Source organism: Podarcis tiliguerta, assembly GCF_965153285.1.
Source record: "Podarcis tiliguerta genome assembly, chromosome: 7".
Classification (NCBI taxonomy): domain Eukaryota; kingdom Metazoa; phylum Chordata; class Lepidosauria; order Squamata; family Lacertidae; genus Podarcis; species Podarcis tiliguerta.
Window position 1 is genome coordinate 77,823,238 of NC_139540.1, and position 16,251 is coordinate 77,839,488.

At 46.5% G+C, this 16,251-nt stretch overlaps 1 protein-coding gene and 1 long non-coding RNA gene across 8 annotated transcripts in view; both read left to right on the forward strand.

Moving 5' to 3' along the window:
* TMEFF1 (transmembrane protein with EGF like and two follistatin like domains 1) overlaps positions 1–16,251 on the forward strand; it is a 95,680-nt gene that overhangs the window by 23,702 nt on the left and 55,727 nt on the right. Inside the window, exon 1 of one of the 7 annotated variants that reach the window (XM_083449584.1) lies at positions 4,098–4,689. The exons of the other annotated variants lie outside the window; for them this stretch is intronic. Within the exon in view, the coding sequence (XP_083305710.1) occupies positions 4,512–4,689 (178 nt within the window). The 5' untranslated portion in view covers positions 4,098–4,511. Of the gene's footprint in view, positions 1–4,097; positions 4,690–16,251 lie in introns of those variants that run through there. 7 annotated transcript variants of the gene reach the window in all.
* On the forward strand, positions 8,630–14,643 carry LOC310681777. Its single transcript, XR_014513610.1, has 2 exons — positions 8,630–10,489; positions 10,871–14,643. It is a non-coding gene; the product is annotated as an uncharacterized lncRNA (long non-coding RNA).

Here is a 16,251-nt window from a genome sequence, read left to right on the forward strand (position 1 = left end):
GATATCGGCAAGCTGGAATGTGTGCAGAGGAGGATGACCAAGATGATCAAGGGTCTAGAAACCAAGCCGTATGAGGAACGATTGAAGGAGCTGGGTTTGTTTAGCCTGGAAAAGAGGAGACGGAGAGGAAATAGGATAGCCATCTTCAAATATCTAAATGGCTATCACATGTAGGATGGAGCAAGCTTGTTTTTCCCCTGCTCTGAAGGGTAAGATCCAAACCAATGGCTTCAAGTTACAAAAAAGAAGATTCTGACTAAACATCAGGAAGAACTTTCTGACAGCAAGAGTTGTTCGGCAATGGAACAGACTTCCTTGGGAGATTGTGGAGGTTTTAAAGCAGAGGCTGGATTGCCATCTTTCCTGGAAGTTTTAGCTGAGATTTCTGCACTCCAGGGGGCAGGACTATGATCCTTGGGGTCCCATCCAGCTCTACAATTCTGGGTTTCTATGTTGTTGTTGGATCAATGTCGTCTTTGCTTGAGTGGCCTTATCTCCTGCAGTGCTGTTGGGTAACTGCACCTTTGCGAAGATATGTTGTGTTGCCTGCTACGCCTTTGAACAGCGTTTTTGCATATGTATCACAGATCTCAGCACTAAAGCTTTTTTTTTGGGGGGGGGGGACATCATCTGAGTCCATGTTCTCCTGTGACTGGTAGCCAGGACGTTATGAAGCATAATGCAAAGGCAGCTATCTAAGCCATCTAAGGTCCCAACCTGATGCAAGCAGAGTTTCTGCAGCACAGACCACTTGCTGGACTTCACAGGGCCTCTTGCAACTCTAATTCCTCCACTCCTTTCTGCAATGAAGGGTTTGCCTGAGCAGCTGTGGTGGCACAAAGTTGGATAGGAGAAGGAGGATAGATGCCACCTCTTTAGGTTTTTTAAGGATGTTGGGAGAAGTTCTGAGGCCATTCCACCTCCTCTGTTTTTGCTGTTCATGGAAGAACTCCCCCCCCCCCAAATCAATTGAGTATTTTTATTATTTTATTATCACTGACCGCGATTCTTCCTTTTCTCAGTACATTTGCAAGAATCAAAATCAAAGAAAGGAAGGACAGGTCTTATTAATGAAGTTGCTCTGAAATGACAAATGATTAACCAGCAGAGGCTGTTACCAAAAGCAAGAATGGAAAGTTGACTAGGCAGTTCCAATGCAGGCTCAACCTCACAAGGTCTCCGGTTGGAAGGGAGGAAAAGCCCCAGAATGGAAAAAGTGCTAACTCTGTTCCCCTCCCCTTTTGCAAGATTTGCACAGCCCATGGAAGAAATATTTGAAAAGAGGGAGGGGGAGCTAAGAAGTGCCATGCCTGTTTGCCTTCCCTTTGCTTTTCCGCCCAGGGAGAGAGAAGCTTTCTTGTCACTTATATGCTGATCAAGCAGTGGATATCGTTTCCAATCAGGTCAACAGCACTTCTCTCTCTCACTAGGTCCTGGGCCCCACTTGGGGTTTCTGGCGACGACTACCTCTAAGGCACAGAAATTTTGTCTCTCTTCTCATTAATAATAAAAATATTTACAAAGTTTTTAAACACTCAGGGCTATTTCCCCCCCAGAAAAGTTGGAAAGCTTAGGTATTTAAGTTGGCAACTGGTTTTAAGTTTTTGTTTCTAATTCAGTGCAAGGAGCCTCAAAGTAGACTTGTTTACCCCAACCTCTCTTCAGGTGGCAATTCAACAGGTGTTTACCTTGAAAGAAGAGCTTGCTAACTTCCAGGGAAACATGCCTAGGGACTAGGCTGCGTTGTGTTTTTTTAACTAGCAGTAAAAGGAGTTATTCTGCAGTAGCAATTGGACAAGGTTTGAGCCTTCCCCAGTGAAATGTTTGGCTGGTGGCAAAGCACAGATGTAACCCGGGTACAGGGCTCACCTGACAGAAACTGGAAGGCACTTGGTTTGTTTAAAGAAGCTCAGAGGTGGGAGTCCTACAACAGGGAAGAGAACTGACATTTTTTTCTCCAACAACACCCACCTCTCCCTGACAATTGGAAAGACACTCAGTCACTTATGCTCTATTGATTGGGATAATGAGGCAAGATGTGGCGTGTCTGTGCATTTACCTCTTGGCTGAATGAAGAGAGACCGGTATCTGTTTTGTGCCTCCTCTAATAAACCATGCAGCAGTGTGGCACAATGGCTGGGGAGCTGAACTTGGATCAAGGAGGTCTTGGTGCAAATCCCAGCTCAGCCACAAATGACATCTGGCAGCCTACCTCACACTCCCCAGAAAACCTTGCCTCTGTCTGAAACCGAATGCTTCTTCAGACAAAAGAGAGACATTCTGTCTCTCTTCTTCTTCACCACCAGCATCTTACCAACCATAATCATACTCTGCTGCATACGAAAATCAAGTCTATAGGCCACAAACCAGCACTGGGCTCAACAGATAAAACTAAACAGCCTTAACCCATCTGAAAGCAACAGGCTTAATTCTGTATTGGTTATTTGAGGCCAGGGTAGATGGTTCAGACCAGGGGTAGGCAACCTAAGGCCCGGGGGCCAGATGTGGCCCAATTCCCTTCTCAATCTGGCTCACAGATGGCCCGGGAATCACGTGTCTTTTTACATGAGTAGAATGTGTCCTTTTATTTAAAATGCATCTCTGGCTTATTTGTGGGGCCTGCCTGGTGTTTTTACATGAGTACAATGTGTGCTTTTATTTAAACTGCATCTCTGGCTTATTTGTGGGGCATAGGAATGTGTTCATTTCCCCCCAAAAAATATAGTCCGGCCCACCACATGATCTGAGGGATGGTGCACTGGCCCACGGCTGAAAAATGTTGCTGACCCCCAGTTCAGACCATCTGATTGTGTTAATGGTAGCTCCACAGTACAGCTGTGTGCCCTTTCACTTGAGCCAAGCAGAAGCTACCAAAGCAGTACCCCCAGGCAAGCAACTCGTTTGCAGGGGTGTACCCAGGGTTGACCAGGGGGTCACAAAAATGCATCTCTCTACACTAGCTTGGAATGGCTAGGAGCCCACCCATGCACAATTAGATGTGTTCACGGGTGGAGTGCAAAAGGTGTCAAAAAGCTCTCTCTCTTAGTTTCCGGTGGTGGGGAGGGACACAAATACAGAGTGGGGGTGCCGTGCTGCTTCAGCTCCTAGCCAAGGGTGCAAGGGAGCCTAGGTGCATCTCTGCTTGTTTGCCCTGACCTTTTTGCCTCTGCCAAACTTCAGGAGGAGGAAGTTACAGAGCACTCACACCTGAATCCTGAACCTACTTTATATGGAAATAGCATGTGGCAGGGAGTTCTCCAGGATAGGCTTCCTACTGAGGGCAATGGGCTTTGCTCCACGCCCAGCACTAAGTGGTGTTTCTTTGTTGTTGTTGTTTAGTCGATTAGTCGTGTCCGACTCTTCTTGACCCCATGGACCAGAGCACGCCAGGCACTCCTGTCTTCCACTGCCTCCCACAGTTTGGTCAAACTCATGTTGGTAGCTTCGAGAACACTGTCCAACCATCTCGTCCTCTGTCGTCCCCTTCTCGTTGTGCCCTCCATCTTTCCCAACATCAGGGTCTTTTCCAGGGAGTCTTCTCTTCTCATGAGGTGGCCAAAGTATTGGAGCCTCAGCTTCAGGATCTGTCCTTCCAGTGAGCACTCAGGGCTGATTTCCTTAAGAATGGATAGGTTAGAACTTCTTGCAGTCTATGGGACTCTCAAGAGACTCCTCCAGCGCCATAATTCAAAAGCATCAATTCTTCCCCGATCAGCCTTCTGCCTCGGGCGTTTCTTTACTCCCAGGTAAATGAGAGCAGCGGGGGACAGACACCCACCCACAAAGGGGGGGGGGCAAAAGTCTGTGGCAAGCCATCGCTCGCTTCTCCCCCAGCGCACCCGTGGCGGGCCTGCTTGCTTTCGCGAGGGGAGACTCCTGCTCTCTCCCCAAGTGTGCCTAAAGACGAGATGGGAGAGCCGGGCTCCCGATTACCGTCGATTGATTGAGCGGCGGCGGGTGGGGATAGAGATCGTTCTCCCAAGGCGGGCGCGCAGGCGGAGGAACGCGCCCCGACTCCACCGGGGTGTCGGCGTGGTGGCCGGCGGTCCGGAAGAGGGGGGCGTGGCAGCCCGGCGCCGGACCCCCTATCCTGCCCCGGTCCCGGGGGAGGAGGCTGGCGGCGGCGGCGGCAGCAGCAGCGTCACGTGGCCCCCACTCCCTGACTCTCCCCCTCCCCTCCCCTCCATCTCCCACCCCCTCCCATCCCTTTGTTGTAGCCGGAGCAGTAGCAGCGGCAGCATCGCCCGCGACGGCAGCAGCAGCAGCCGCCGCCACCGAAGCGCACAAAGGGGCTCCGGGAAGAGGCAGAGCGCCGGGGAAAAGGAGGAGGAGGGTCGAGCAGCAGCAGCAGCCGCGGTTCCGAAGAGCCCAGTGGCGGCCCGGGATGCGGAGGGCTGGTTGGCAGCAGCAAGGCCGGCGGGTCCGCGCTCCTCCGGGCGGCGCCCGCTGATCCCCAGCTGGGCCCTGCGGCGGCAGCGGGCCCCCTCCCCGGCCTCTCGCCAGCCCTCGCCATGGCGGCCCCCGCCCGGCCCCGGGCCTCGCCCGGCTGCTGCAGCGCCGCCGCCATCCTGGCGCTCGCGGTGGCCCTGTGCGCTCTGGCCCCGGCGCGGACGTCCAACCCGCTCTCGCCGGCCGCGCCAGCCGCGGATTGCGCCGCCGGCAAAGGGAAGGCGGGCAGCAACTGCTCAGGTAAGCGCCCGGGACGACGACGACGCCCCCACCGGCGGGCAGGGCAGGGCAAGTGGGCGGCGGGCGGAGCGGCGCCGCGGCGCTCAGCATCCTTGCTCCCTCGCCACATGGGCTCCTTCACAATACCCGCGGTCTCTCTCTCCCCCGTGCGCGCCTCGTGTACCTTCCCCTCCCTTGCTCTCCAAGCTCCATCGCCAGCCCCATCTTTGCCTCGCTGTCAGTCGCTCATTTTAAAAACCTTCATGCACCTACATTATTTCCCTTTCTCCCTCCCCCCCTCACTCAGTCCAATGTTGCGCGTGCTTGGTCAGAATGAATTTGGTGGGACTTGTTTCTAAAAAAACGTGCATAGGATCGAAGGCGTCGTGGCGAGGAGCGTGCGCCTCTTTCCGCGCGCGCACACACACTTCCACCGTCGCTTTGCTTCCTTCGCGCTTTTATTTTAGTGAGTTTGTGTTTCTCTCTTGCCCAGTTCTAAGGAAATGGGTCAGGTTAGCCATAGTGGCGCCCAGTGAGGCAGGCAAGTCTGAGAGACCTCTGGAAGGCGAACCAGCCAGTTTTATGGGTAAGCAGGGACTTTTTATTATTTTTATTTTTAAGGTTCCAGGTTTCCTTTCGTTTCAGAGCCTCGAGCTACTCTAGGCTGTGCTTTTAAATAACGGAGTGCCTTAGGCTGCAGACCCCAGGAGCAAGTCTCATTAAATTCAGTATGCCTTACATGGACTAGAGATATGTGTAGGATTGCTCTACAAGAGGCTTTTCATCAAATCAGAGAAGTGTAATGTAGTTCTCACCTGCTGGTAAGCATGTTTACTCAGAATACATTCCTCTGAGTTTAATGGGACTTGAATTAGGATAGTTTCCTAACTTGGAGGATGTGAATTTCAGGCAGGCAGGCGGGAGGGGGAGAGCACAGGGACTCTCAAGCCCCAGTACCAGTTATTTCAGAAACTGAATTCTGTCTGGTTCCAAATGTGATATGAAAAACACTGGCTGTATAACCGCATGCACATAGAAGCACTCTTTCTATTCTCCTCTTGCACAAATTCTCTATCCTTGTGCATATGTGGTTTCCCATACATAGATATTATCACGCGTGCATTTCCTTCCTGGTGCAGCCACACATGTAGGACTGCTGTGCATACATCCATGCAATGCATCTGATCTCTTCGGTGCACGGTTGAGGTCATGAAAATAGGGAGGCGTCCAGCGAATCCGGGAATGAGAGCACTGACCTTGTGTGGGCAGTGAGGAGTCAACAGTTCATGTATCCGGAACTGGTGGCGATAGGGGGTGCCAGTTCATTTCATGCTTCTGGGAACAAAGACCTTGCAGCCCTGGTTTCACAATGTGTTTTTACTTCAGTTGTCACATAAGGAGGGTAATCTTTTTTCTTGAAAGTAGGAGCAAAGTCCCAGCCCCAGCAACAAAATCAGGAGGTGGAATCATCTCTTTTGTTTCTGTCTCCTGAGTTCAGGCCCATCACCCCAGCTAATGAATGCATTAGCACCCATACCTTTCTCCCCCCCCCCCTTTTGTCACCTCTCTTGCTTAAGAGAATGGTGTGAGAAGCAGAGAATGCAGAGGTGCTCAGGTATCTGTAACCCATTTAGGTAATCACCTTGCTTTTTGTCTGCTGCTTAGTGTTCCTAAATACAATACAAATCCTAAAATCAAATCTGCTGCCTGTGCTGTGAAGCTGGTCACCAAGAAAAAGCATTGTTGCTGTGAATGCATTAGAATCAAAGAAAATATTATAATTTTAAAAACAATATTAGAGCCATGTCACTTGGCTGCTTTATCCTGTCTTTCCATGTGTTGTGTAAATGTCACAATACTCTTTTAAAAAATGTAAGAACCCCCCCCCCCCGAATAATAGAAATCTAAACAGGAACACTTAGCAAATACATGGGCTTATAACTGGGATTGTGCTTCTAAACTAATATTTTTCTTAAGGATATTTCTGTTTAGTTCCTCCTCCAGACTAGGTATTTTACCTTCCTCAAAGCATTCAAGCTGTTTCTTCTCCCTTTCTCATCCGAAAAGCATGGATGATTGCTCTGAAATGATTGCCAGTGGAAATTACGTGCAACTGCTAGTGCCAGATTGATGAGAGATTCATGAGAGGTACTTGGTGTCTTCCAAACCCATTGTCTTCCCTGTGAGATGAAGGCAGTTGCCACTTTGTAAGCAGACTCTGAGCACCTCATGCTATGTGGTCCTTTTTGTACCATAAGCACAGACCTCTTTCCATTGGAGCTTATTCCCTGGCAAGTGTGCTGGGGATTGCAGTTTTAAGGCAGTTTTGTGCTGGGAGTTTCCTTCTTCATTTATATTTAAACATTTTATAGTACTTTCAATTTAGAGTACCGTCACTAGATTCTGCCAATATTGATTAGCAAATTTCTCAGAGAGGCACATGACACAATGTAAATTTCATCTTTGTTTGTTCTCTCTGTTCGCTTGTTGGGTTCTTCATGCTCCAATACCAGACATGTTGGTGGTGTTGGGGAGTAAATCACTGTTCTTCCATCCTTGACTCCTACCCCTTTTGCATTCCCTGAGATGACTGTTTGAGTTTTATGCAAAGAAAGATTAGTAGGTTAATGTGCTACTGCGGAATACCAGCTTACTTGACAGGTAAGGGGGGTGGGGGAGGGAACTCTGTAAGATTCACTTTAGAAAGCTAGCAAACAAATCTAGTTTCCAAAATAAAGTGTAGAACATTAAAGTGATGTCTTTGTATCACAAAATAATAGTGTTCTAAAAGCAAAGAGGTGAAATGACACCATACGAAACATGCAGAGTGAGGGGAACCAGTAGAACATGCACAAAAATATAAAATGAAAGCTAGGAGTGGAAAGCAGTGTTGTTTGCTTTTTTCAGGTGAAGATTTTCTTTGGCAAGCCAGGATCTTCAGCCTGCACAATTCCACAGACTCTTCCTTAGATTGAAAGTTACTTCGTTTGACTACAGTTCAGATTTCCAAGCCTAATTAATTCATCTGGATTGTGCCACTGTGTGGATGCTCTTTTCAAGGTTTAAGTGCTGACCTTTTTGTGTGCGGCCTCTACTTCCCCAAACTGATAAACTAGTCTTGTGGGAACCATGTTTCTCATCTTTCCATTTTGCTTCTTCAATGTGTTCCTGCCATGTCACACTGATGCCATTTGGCTGCAACTGCTGTTGAGGTTGTCCATGTGCACCTGCAATTCAGGTTGTCCATGTGCTCCTGAAACACACATTATTACTCATTTTGTATGGGTCTCCCTTCCCTGTACCAGTAATAACCAAATGACAGAATCACATAACCTCACCAGGATTACATAGGTATAACCCACATTGACATTCTTTTCCCATAAAAGCCAGCCGATGTTGGCACAAGCAGTTCTAATGAGTTCCCTGAGATCCTGTGTAGTTGTTTCATTCAGACATTATTTGGTTTGCTGTGAGATCGAGTCACCAGACAATCCTACCACAATAGTTACATATTAACTGGATCTTTAACAGAAAGAAAATAAGGTAGAAGTTAGCTGTGGAAGCCTCATCCCCTTCCTCTGTTCCCCAGGCTTTTGGTTGAATGGGATAGAGGGGTGTTCATATAGTGGCATAGATCCTAAAATAAGTTTAAAGGAAGTTCATGGAAATAAGATTTTCCAACTATTCCTCCCTGACCCCGTACCCCATCCTACATCATTCAGGAGGACACCCCACCCCCACAGAGGCATGCAGGTTGCTGCAGTGGGAAGAAGGGGACAGGATACTTTAGTCAGACTATCTAAGGACACGAGACCATGTATTCATTTTGAGATTGTTGTTCAGCTCTGTTGCTGCATCCAGGTGGAAATGCTGTGCATCAGAACGTGGACCTGCCTGCTTTGTTTAGGACAGAGGTGGGAAACCTGTGACCTACCAGGTGTTTAACTCCCACCATCCTTAGCTTAGCATGGCCAATGTTCAGGGTTGATGGCAACCTCAGATCACAAGTAGGACCGCACTATTCCCATCCAAATATAGGAAGCTTTGTTTTGTGCATTGCTTGCGCATCTGGAGGATAGAGTTGGTTTTGCATTTAGCCTCACTCTTCAGCTCACAGCTATAAGAGTTCCTTCTGCACTGAAACAACCTTTGCTTTTAATAAGCCTGCTCTTCTGTCTTTTAGCAGAAGTCAGCCTCTCAGAAATTTAGCAGGTGAAGTTTTTCCCTGCCACTTATTTCCACAAGGAAGAGATTACCCTACAGAGTTCCTTCGGGTCAAGCTCCTGTTAAGTTCATGGGGGCACAACTAGTAAACAAAAAGGGGCAATGAGACAGACATAGAAACCCAGCATGGTGACCTGCTTGTAACTAGGTGATTAGTTACCTAGGTGTAACTAGGTGGTATCCTTCATGTCTCCTGAAAAGGAGAGGAAAGTTCTTATTTTCCCAAAGAAATGAGTGATTTGGTGAATCTGCATTCACCTGCACTCATATTTACTTAAGCAAACAAAATTGGCATCTTCTGTAAGGATCATTCAAAAGGACACGGCATCTGTGCTGCTGCTATTTATTTCTTGTGTTAACTGGTACATAAATGAAAATAAGGCACAGGCCCTACCCTCGGGCTTCCCCACTATAGAAAAGCAAGACACAAGGGAAGGAAAAGGAAAAGGTAGAAAAAGAAGGGAGATCTGAACAGATGAGGAAAGGAATTAATGGTCCTTAACATCCAGTAGGGGTCAGGCCTGTGCCCTTGCTAGGTAGGAATTCAGCATCCTTGCTTCAGCATCCCTAGCTGCCCGTCATTCTTTGGCCAGTAACTAAGACCAGTACAACCTTCTCCTCTAGGGCAGCTGACAATTGGGGTAGAGTTCTTACTAGCGGAGCAGGGGGCAGATTGGAAAGCAAAATCTCTGCATCTGTTTCTTATCCTGCCAAAGGCTCATTTCCTCCCTTGCTGTGATATTCTTCCTGAGAAGGGAGAGAGCGCAACCTTCCTGGGCCTGGTGTGACCTTTCCCTTGTTTCAAAGCTGTCCTGCTTTTAAAGAACTGGTGTTCCTAAAGCAGCTGAAATGATGTAACAGCTTCAGGTTGCTTTCTGGCTCACCCTGTGCTTTTCAGCCAGACGGCCCTCTTTTTTCATGCTGGATTGGAATGGGGGGGGGGGAGAAGTGTCCCCCGACTGTTTTGAGCACACATGAGAGATGTCTCTCTGCCACCAATTCTGTGAGCAGGAGGCAGCTGGTCTCCAAGGAACAATTGAACAGCAAAACTGCAGAAAAGCTGCAAAATGTAGCCTTGATAGCAGAATTCAGTTTCCTAAGTATCTCAGCTATTCTGTATATATATATATGCAAACCTCTTCGAGAATCTTGGGTGCCAAAGGAGGGACTAAGTTTTTCCCTCTGCTACTTTTCTAGAAAAAGAGGCACCAGAACTCACCATAAACACCTCCCTTGTGCTCTTATAATGGCAATTGCACCCACCTGTGAGGTGCCAGAACAGAGTTCTGGTGGATTCTGATTGGAAAAAAAGCCCTGGCTTTCCCCATCTTCAAGTAGTCAGTGTTCTGCATAGGTTATTACTCCTCCTTTTGCCTAATGGAAGAAGACTAAATTATGCAAAGTAAGAGTAATCATGGGCATTTTAAAATGCAGATACTTTATACAAGTTGCAGAACGGAGGGTTAGCTATGATAGCCTCTTGTAACAAAAACGACCAAGAGTCTTGTGGCACCTTAAAATGTAACTGATTTATTCTGGCATAAGTATTTGTGGACTGCTGTTATCCATGATAATTTATCCCATAATAAGTGGGTTAGTGATGCTTTTGAATTATGGTGCTGGAGGAGACTCTTGAGAGTCCCATGGACTGCAAGAAGATCAAACCTATCCATTCTGAAGGAAATCAGCCCTGAGTGCTCACTGGAAGGACAGATCGTGAAGCTGAGGCTCCAATACTTTGGCCACCTCATGAGAAGAGAAGACTCCCTGGAAAAGACCCTGATGTTGGGGAAGATGGAGGGCACAAGGAGAAGGGGACGACAGAGGACGAGATGGTTGGATAGTGTCTTCGAAGCTACAAACATGAGTCTGCCCAAACTGCGGAAGGCAGTGGAAGACAGAAGTGCCTGGCGTGCTCTGGTCCATGGGGTCACGAAGAGTCGGACACGACTAAACGACTAAACAACAAGTGGGTTAGTTAATTTTTAAGGTGCCACAGATAACTGGAGTTACCTTGGGGCAGATTTTTTTTTAAAAAAACCTGAATGCTTAGTTCCAGTAACACACACACACACACACACACGCTGACCAGATGGACTGAGGTGTAAAAAACTCTGCTGGATGCAGTCAGATTATGAGTCCATCTAACCCAGTATTGTCTGCTCTGACTGACTGGCACTAACTCTGTGGCAGAAGCCTTTCCCAGCCACATTAATTGTGAATCTTTTGCTGGCCGAGCCTGGGAAGTTCTGAATGCAAAGCCTGTGCCCTGTCAACTATGAGCCTTACCCAGATTTTCTTGAAAGCCTTTCTTCTTCATGATTTTTTTTCCCTTATAATTGATTTTGTATGCTGCTCTTACGTAGCTCATCCAGTGGTTTCCCATCCAAAGGGCTGATTAAGTCCACACCTACTTATCTTCAGCAACATCAGTTGCTCTGAAACCACTTACAAATTCCCCCCCCCCTCGATGGAAGCTGCTCTTTGTAGGAAAGAGCCTACCCAATGAACAGTTCAAGGAGCATGTTTATATGGTGGGGGTGTGTGGAATGAAGGTGTTCATTGCACTAAACATTTGTCTTGGGCTTGACAAATGTTCCAGGATGGAAAGAATCATAAAAACCCATTATAACACTTCAGACATCTCTTTCCACCCCCCTGAAAATGCATGGAAACAGAAGCAAAAAAGAGGAGACATTCTGCAATGGTGTATTAGTAATGGCGTATGGGAAATAAAAGTAATAAAATAGGTCTCATAATAATGAAATACTAGGGAAGATGGGAAGTAAGGGAATCATGAGCTTTGCTGACAGATGATGCCAGTAATGCAAAGGCAGCATTGATCATCTTAATGGACAAGTAGCCCCAGCTTACTGTCATAGAATGGGCTTCCGTTAGCCTGCACCTGCTTTTTCTTGATCATAGACATGCTGGAAAGCATTTATAGTTCAAATGAAATTGCAAACTATTTCTGGGGTTCACATTTCAGCTGAAAGAGATGTTCTGCTACAAACAGAGGCTGTGGAACCACAGTCCCTGCAAAATAGCAGGGAAAGAGTGACATTTGCTGGGTAGCACTGACAGGAGAGGGGTGTTTAACTCTTCCCTTCCTCCCTGCTTTTCTCTGCAACCCCTTTCCTCCCCCAGCTACTTTGCTGTATGATGCAAGAAATGCATGCCAAGGAACAGCAGCCAGAGGGGATTCCTAAGTGCCTCTCATGCAGATTGCCTACTTCTCCATGCAAATTTTCCTCCTTCCCTCTCCTGTTTAGCAGCAAGTGGTATTCTGAGCCTTTCAAAAGACCTCAGAAAAACATGGTAGGCATACAATGGGAACTTGCAGGCTTATAAGAACAACAGGGAGAAAAGGCATGACAGCTTATTTAAAGAGGACAGCAAATCTAAAACAATACAAAGAGTACTTTCAGATATATCTTGCTCGTTGATTAGTAATTTAATCTACAGTGACAACTTTACTGTGTCTATTTAGATACTGTATTTCTTTCCTGATCTCATACCTCATTGGCTGCCATAGCTGGATTCAATGTATATTAAAATTAGTTTGTGTCTCAGTAGTCAGAGCAACTATGTGTATGGGGTGTTAGGAGAGGGGTAGTACCTCTGGTGGGGGACATGTTGTGCTTCTTCTGGGGTAGTTTGTCCACCTTTGGTCCCCATCCTGTACTCAGCTCCCACCTGTGGCTCCTAGAAGCCGTCAGCATGTAACAGAAGCCACACCTCGGGAAAGGCTGGCTAAACCAGGTGAGGGTAGCTGATGGCTCTCAAATACTTGGTGAGTTGGGGACGTCTCCTGCATGCAAAGACAGGCTCTGGCAGATTGAGACCAATAGTGGGTCCAACGATCAAGAAGGCAGTTTCTGCATGAGCTGTAGAGGGAAGTGGGGGCAGATGGGGTTCATCAACCTGGGAAGAAGAGAAAAGGACCTAAGCCTCTGCTGCCTTGCAGCTATACTGATTTGTGAAAAAGGCTTTGGGAGTAAACCCCGTGGAAGAATCTGAACCTGCTGACTTGCAGGACATCTTTGGAAGAAGAAAATGCTAAGGAGTAAACCCTACACAAATCTGAAGTGGAGTCCCTAAGGCAGTTGGATGGCATCTTGTATGCCGCCTTTCAGCAACTCCTGCCAGCAAGCTGGTGCCAAACGCATTGCTCTCCTTTGGATTGCATCAGTGAGGGAGGGGGGTGGGTTGCCATCTAGGCAGCCCAGGACCTCCATACACCCTGCCCAGCTTGTGTCCCAGAGAGGTCACTTTGGTGCTGCTAACACAGCAAAAACAATGAGACAAGTTCCTGGTCTCTGCAGCCACAGCAGTTGCTGTGATTCTTCAGCGATTTGACTTCACCCCAGGAGGTGCACTCAGTTGTCTCTTAAGACAGATGGATGCCAACAAAAAAGTCAGAGCAACTGAGGACACATTGTGAAGCCATCAAACTACTGAGTGGTTTTGGAGAGTAAATATGTCTGAGCAAAATTTACAGCTGTAGTCTAGGACTGAATGGAAATCCACAATAGGCCAGGTCTGGAAAGCTTTCTTCTGGGCTGTGTCTTATCCTGCAGAGTACAAAACAAGCTCAATGCTTTTTATTCTGGACTAGAGTTTGCCAAGCAAGCATGTTATCACATGTTATCCAAGCAAGTGATCACAAGTTGTTATTAAATGCAGGGTTTAGGAAAACATCTTAATCAACAATCAAACAGCTTCATTTGCAAGGAGTCTTCCCTTCAGCTTGAAAACCTCGTCATGCATTAGTATCGGTTGGATTATGTGTGGGAATTATTAATTGGCTGTTATTCTGAAGCGTGTTCATAATTCTGATATGCAGTCTAGACTGAAACAACCAAACAGACTAGCAAAACAGGATCAAAATTATGGTAGAATTTGACAGTGTAGAAATTTCAGGCTACCTTGGAAGAGGCTGCTTCTACCATCACCATATTGGAGACTTTTTCAGTGGAAACTTGGCTACCATTTTTCAGGAATACTAGGTGGGTTTTTGCACTATTATAACACCACCACCTCATGCAGTGGTGCCCTTCCCATAGGAGTGAATGGAAGCATTCTCTTAAACTGGAGAAATTCTTTTTGCTGGAGTTGCCCGTGTCTGGGGAGAAGATAATGTTTTACCTTCTTTTTACCCTGGTATGTTCCTGATTGTAACCTATTGACTTTGACCCACTGAACTGAGTTAGAGGCACTTGGAAATAAGCCAGCTGCTGTCTGCATATCCAGACCTCTTTCTCTACATGTTCCATTTCATGTTGTCATGTTTTGGAAATAAGAACTAGATGATATATCTGTAACATGATGCCATCCGTTATGAACCCAGTGCTAAATATGTTTTCAGTGGGACCTGCTTCTGAAATTCCTAGTAAATTTGCCGTAGCATCACAGGCTTCATCTGACCAAATAATACTTTATATATCAGTTTTGTATGAGCTTGTCCAAACTGAGCATTAAGTAAATTCAGCTTCTGTCATTTTTATTGGCAGAAATGTAAAAAAAAGAAAAAAGAAGTGTTTTTCGTTTATCAGTTTTAGATCCCTCCTGTAGAATAAGGTTCTCTTGGTCTTACTTGTATCAGTCTGTTTGTGTGAACAGACTTACCATTTGGCTACTGAAATACTTTTACAGATTCAGAGCTCTGGTTACATGAGAAACTCTATAATGAGTTAACAGAAGAATAAACCGGATTGTAAAATGATACAAAGCAATAAAAATAAAATAAAAGCATGTTACGCCTCCAGCATGCTTGTCAGAAAACCTAGGGTGTATTCACAGTTAGTGTCTTCAAACAGGAATATGTACTCCAGCAGTAAATTCAGTGCTAAGCTGATTCCAAGTTGGGTAGCTGTATTTCATCTGTTGCAGCAGAAAAACAAAGCATACTATTGCACCTTAAAGACCAACAAATTTATTGTGGAATAAGCTTTCATAAGACTACAACCATCAGAAGCATGAAGTGTTATTCTCAGCTTAGGAGATCTGCACAGGGGCACAAAGAGGAAAATAAAAACAGTGAGGGTAGATGGCTAGGAAATGCTAAAAGTCCATATTATCTCTTGATATTTTCACGCAAAGGTCCGAAGTATACGATATAAGAATGGTGACCCATTCAAAAGAGCAACAACTGTAATGCAGTATGCCTTCCTGAAGGACGCGGGTGGCGCTGAGGGTTAAACCACAGAGCCTAGGACTTGCTGATCAGAAGGTTGGCGGTTCGAATCCCCTCAACGGGGTGAGCTCCCGTTGCTCGGTCCCTGCTCCTGCTAACCTAGCAGTTCGAAAGCACATCAAAGTGCAAGTAGATAAATAGGTACCCCTCTGGCGGGAAGGTAAACGATGTTTCTGTGCGCTGCTCTGGTTCACCAGAAGCGGCTTAGTCATGCTGGCCACATGACTGGGAAGCTGTACGCTAGCTTCCTCGGCCAATAAAGCGAGATGAGTGCCGCAACCACAGAGTCATCTGCGACTGGACCTAATGGTCAGGGGTCCCTTTACCTATGCCTTCCTGAATTCGAAGATCCTTCTTGGAGGTCCTGCTCTCCACATAAAGTGAGGCGGGTGGCTGCCAAAGAAAGGGCTTCTCAGTACTGGCACCTCAGCCATGGAACATCCTCTCCAGAGAGGCACCTTCTCCATGGTCCTTTCAGCAACATTTGGACTTTTAAAAATTCACCCATGCTTCTAAATTGTGTTTTTTATTCTGGTTTGTAAATTATTGAATATTCCCTGTATGCAAGGAAGTTTTTTTCCCCCTTTTCTTTTGCTGGCCTAAAGAAAGAAAATTATTGTATGCTGTGTTTTTAATATTTTTTTGTAAGCCACCAAGGACATGTTTATTAAGGGGCAGCTATATAAATCTAATTAAGAGTAATGGTGGTGATAAATATTTCTACCAACCATGCTATGCTCATTTAACACCCAGCACAGAATAAAAAATTATGATGAACCCATGCCCCTGATTAAGAACTAAATGCATGGGAAAAAAATATTTCTGAAGAATGGTAGTTTTACGATCTGATGGTGAAAGAAGTATTGTTACCCTGAGATCAGCAGCTGAGTATCCTAGGAGACTGAAATGTTCTCTTGGAGGATTTTCATTTTTGCCGGGTTTTTGGGTCAGATTCGTGTCCACTCCTTTTGTGCAGACTTTTTTTGTCCTATGCAGACAGCGGAAGGGCATTGTTAAGGCATTGAAAGATGACCAGGTGAATGAGCCCATGGTGCTTGGCTTGGCTTGGCCTCCCCCCACCTGGGGGGCCTGGGAATAGTCCTGGGGGCCAGATAGAGAGGCCTTCTGTTCCTGGCATATTTTAGTTGGAAAACGGGCGAGAT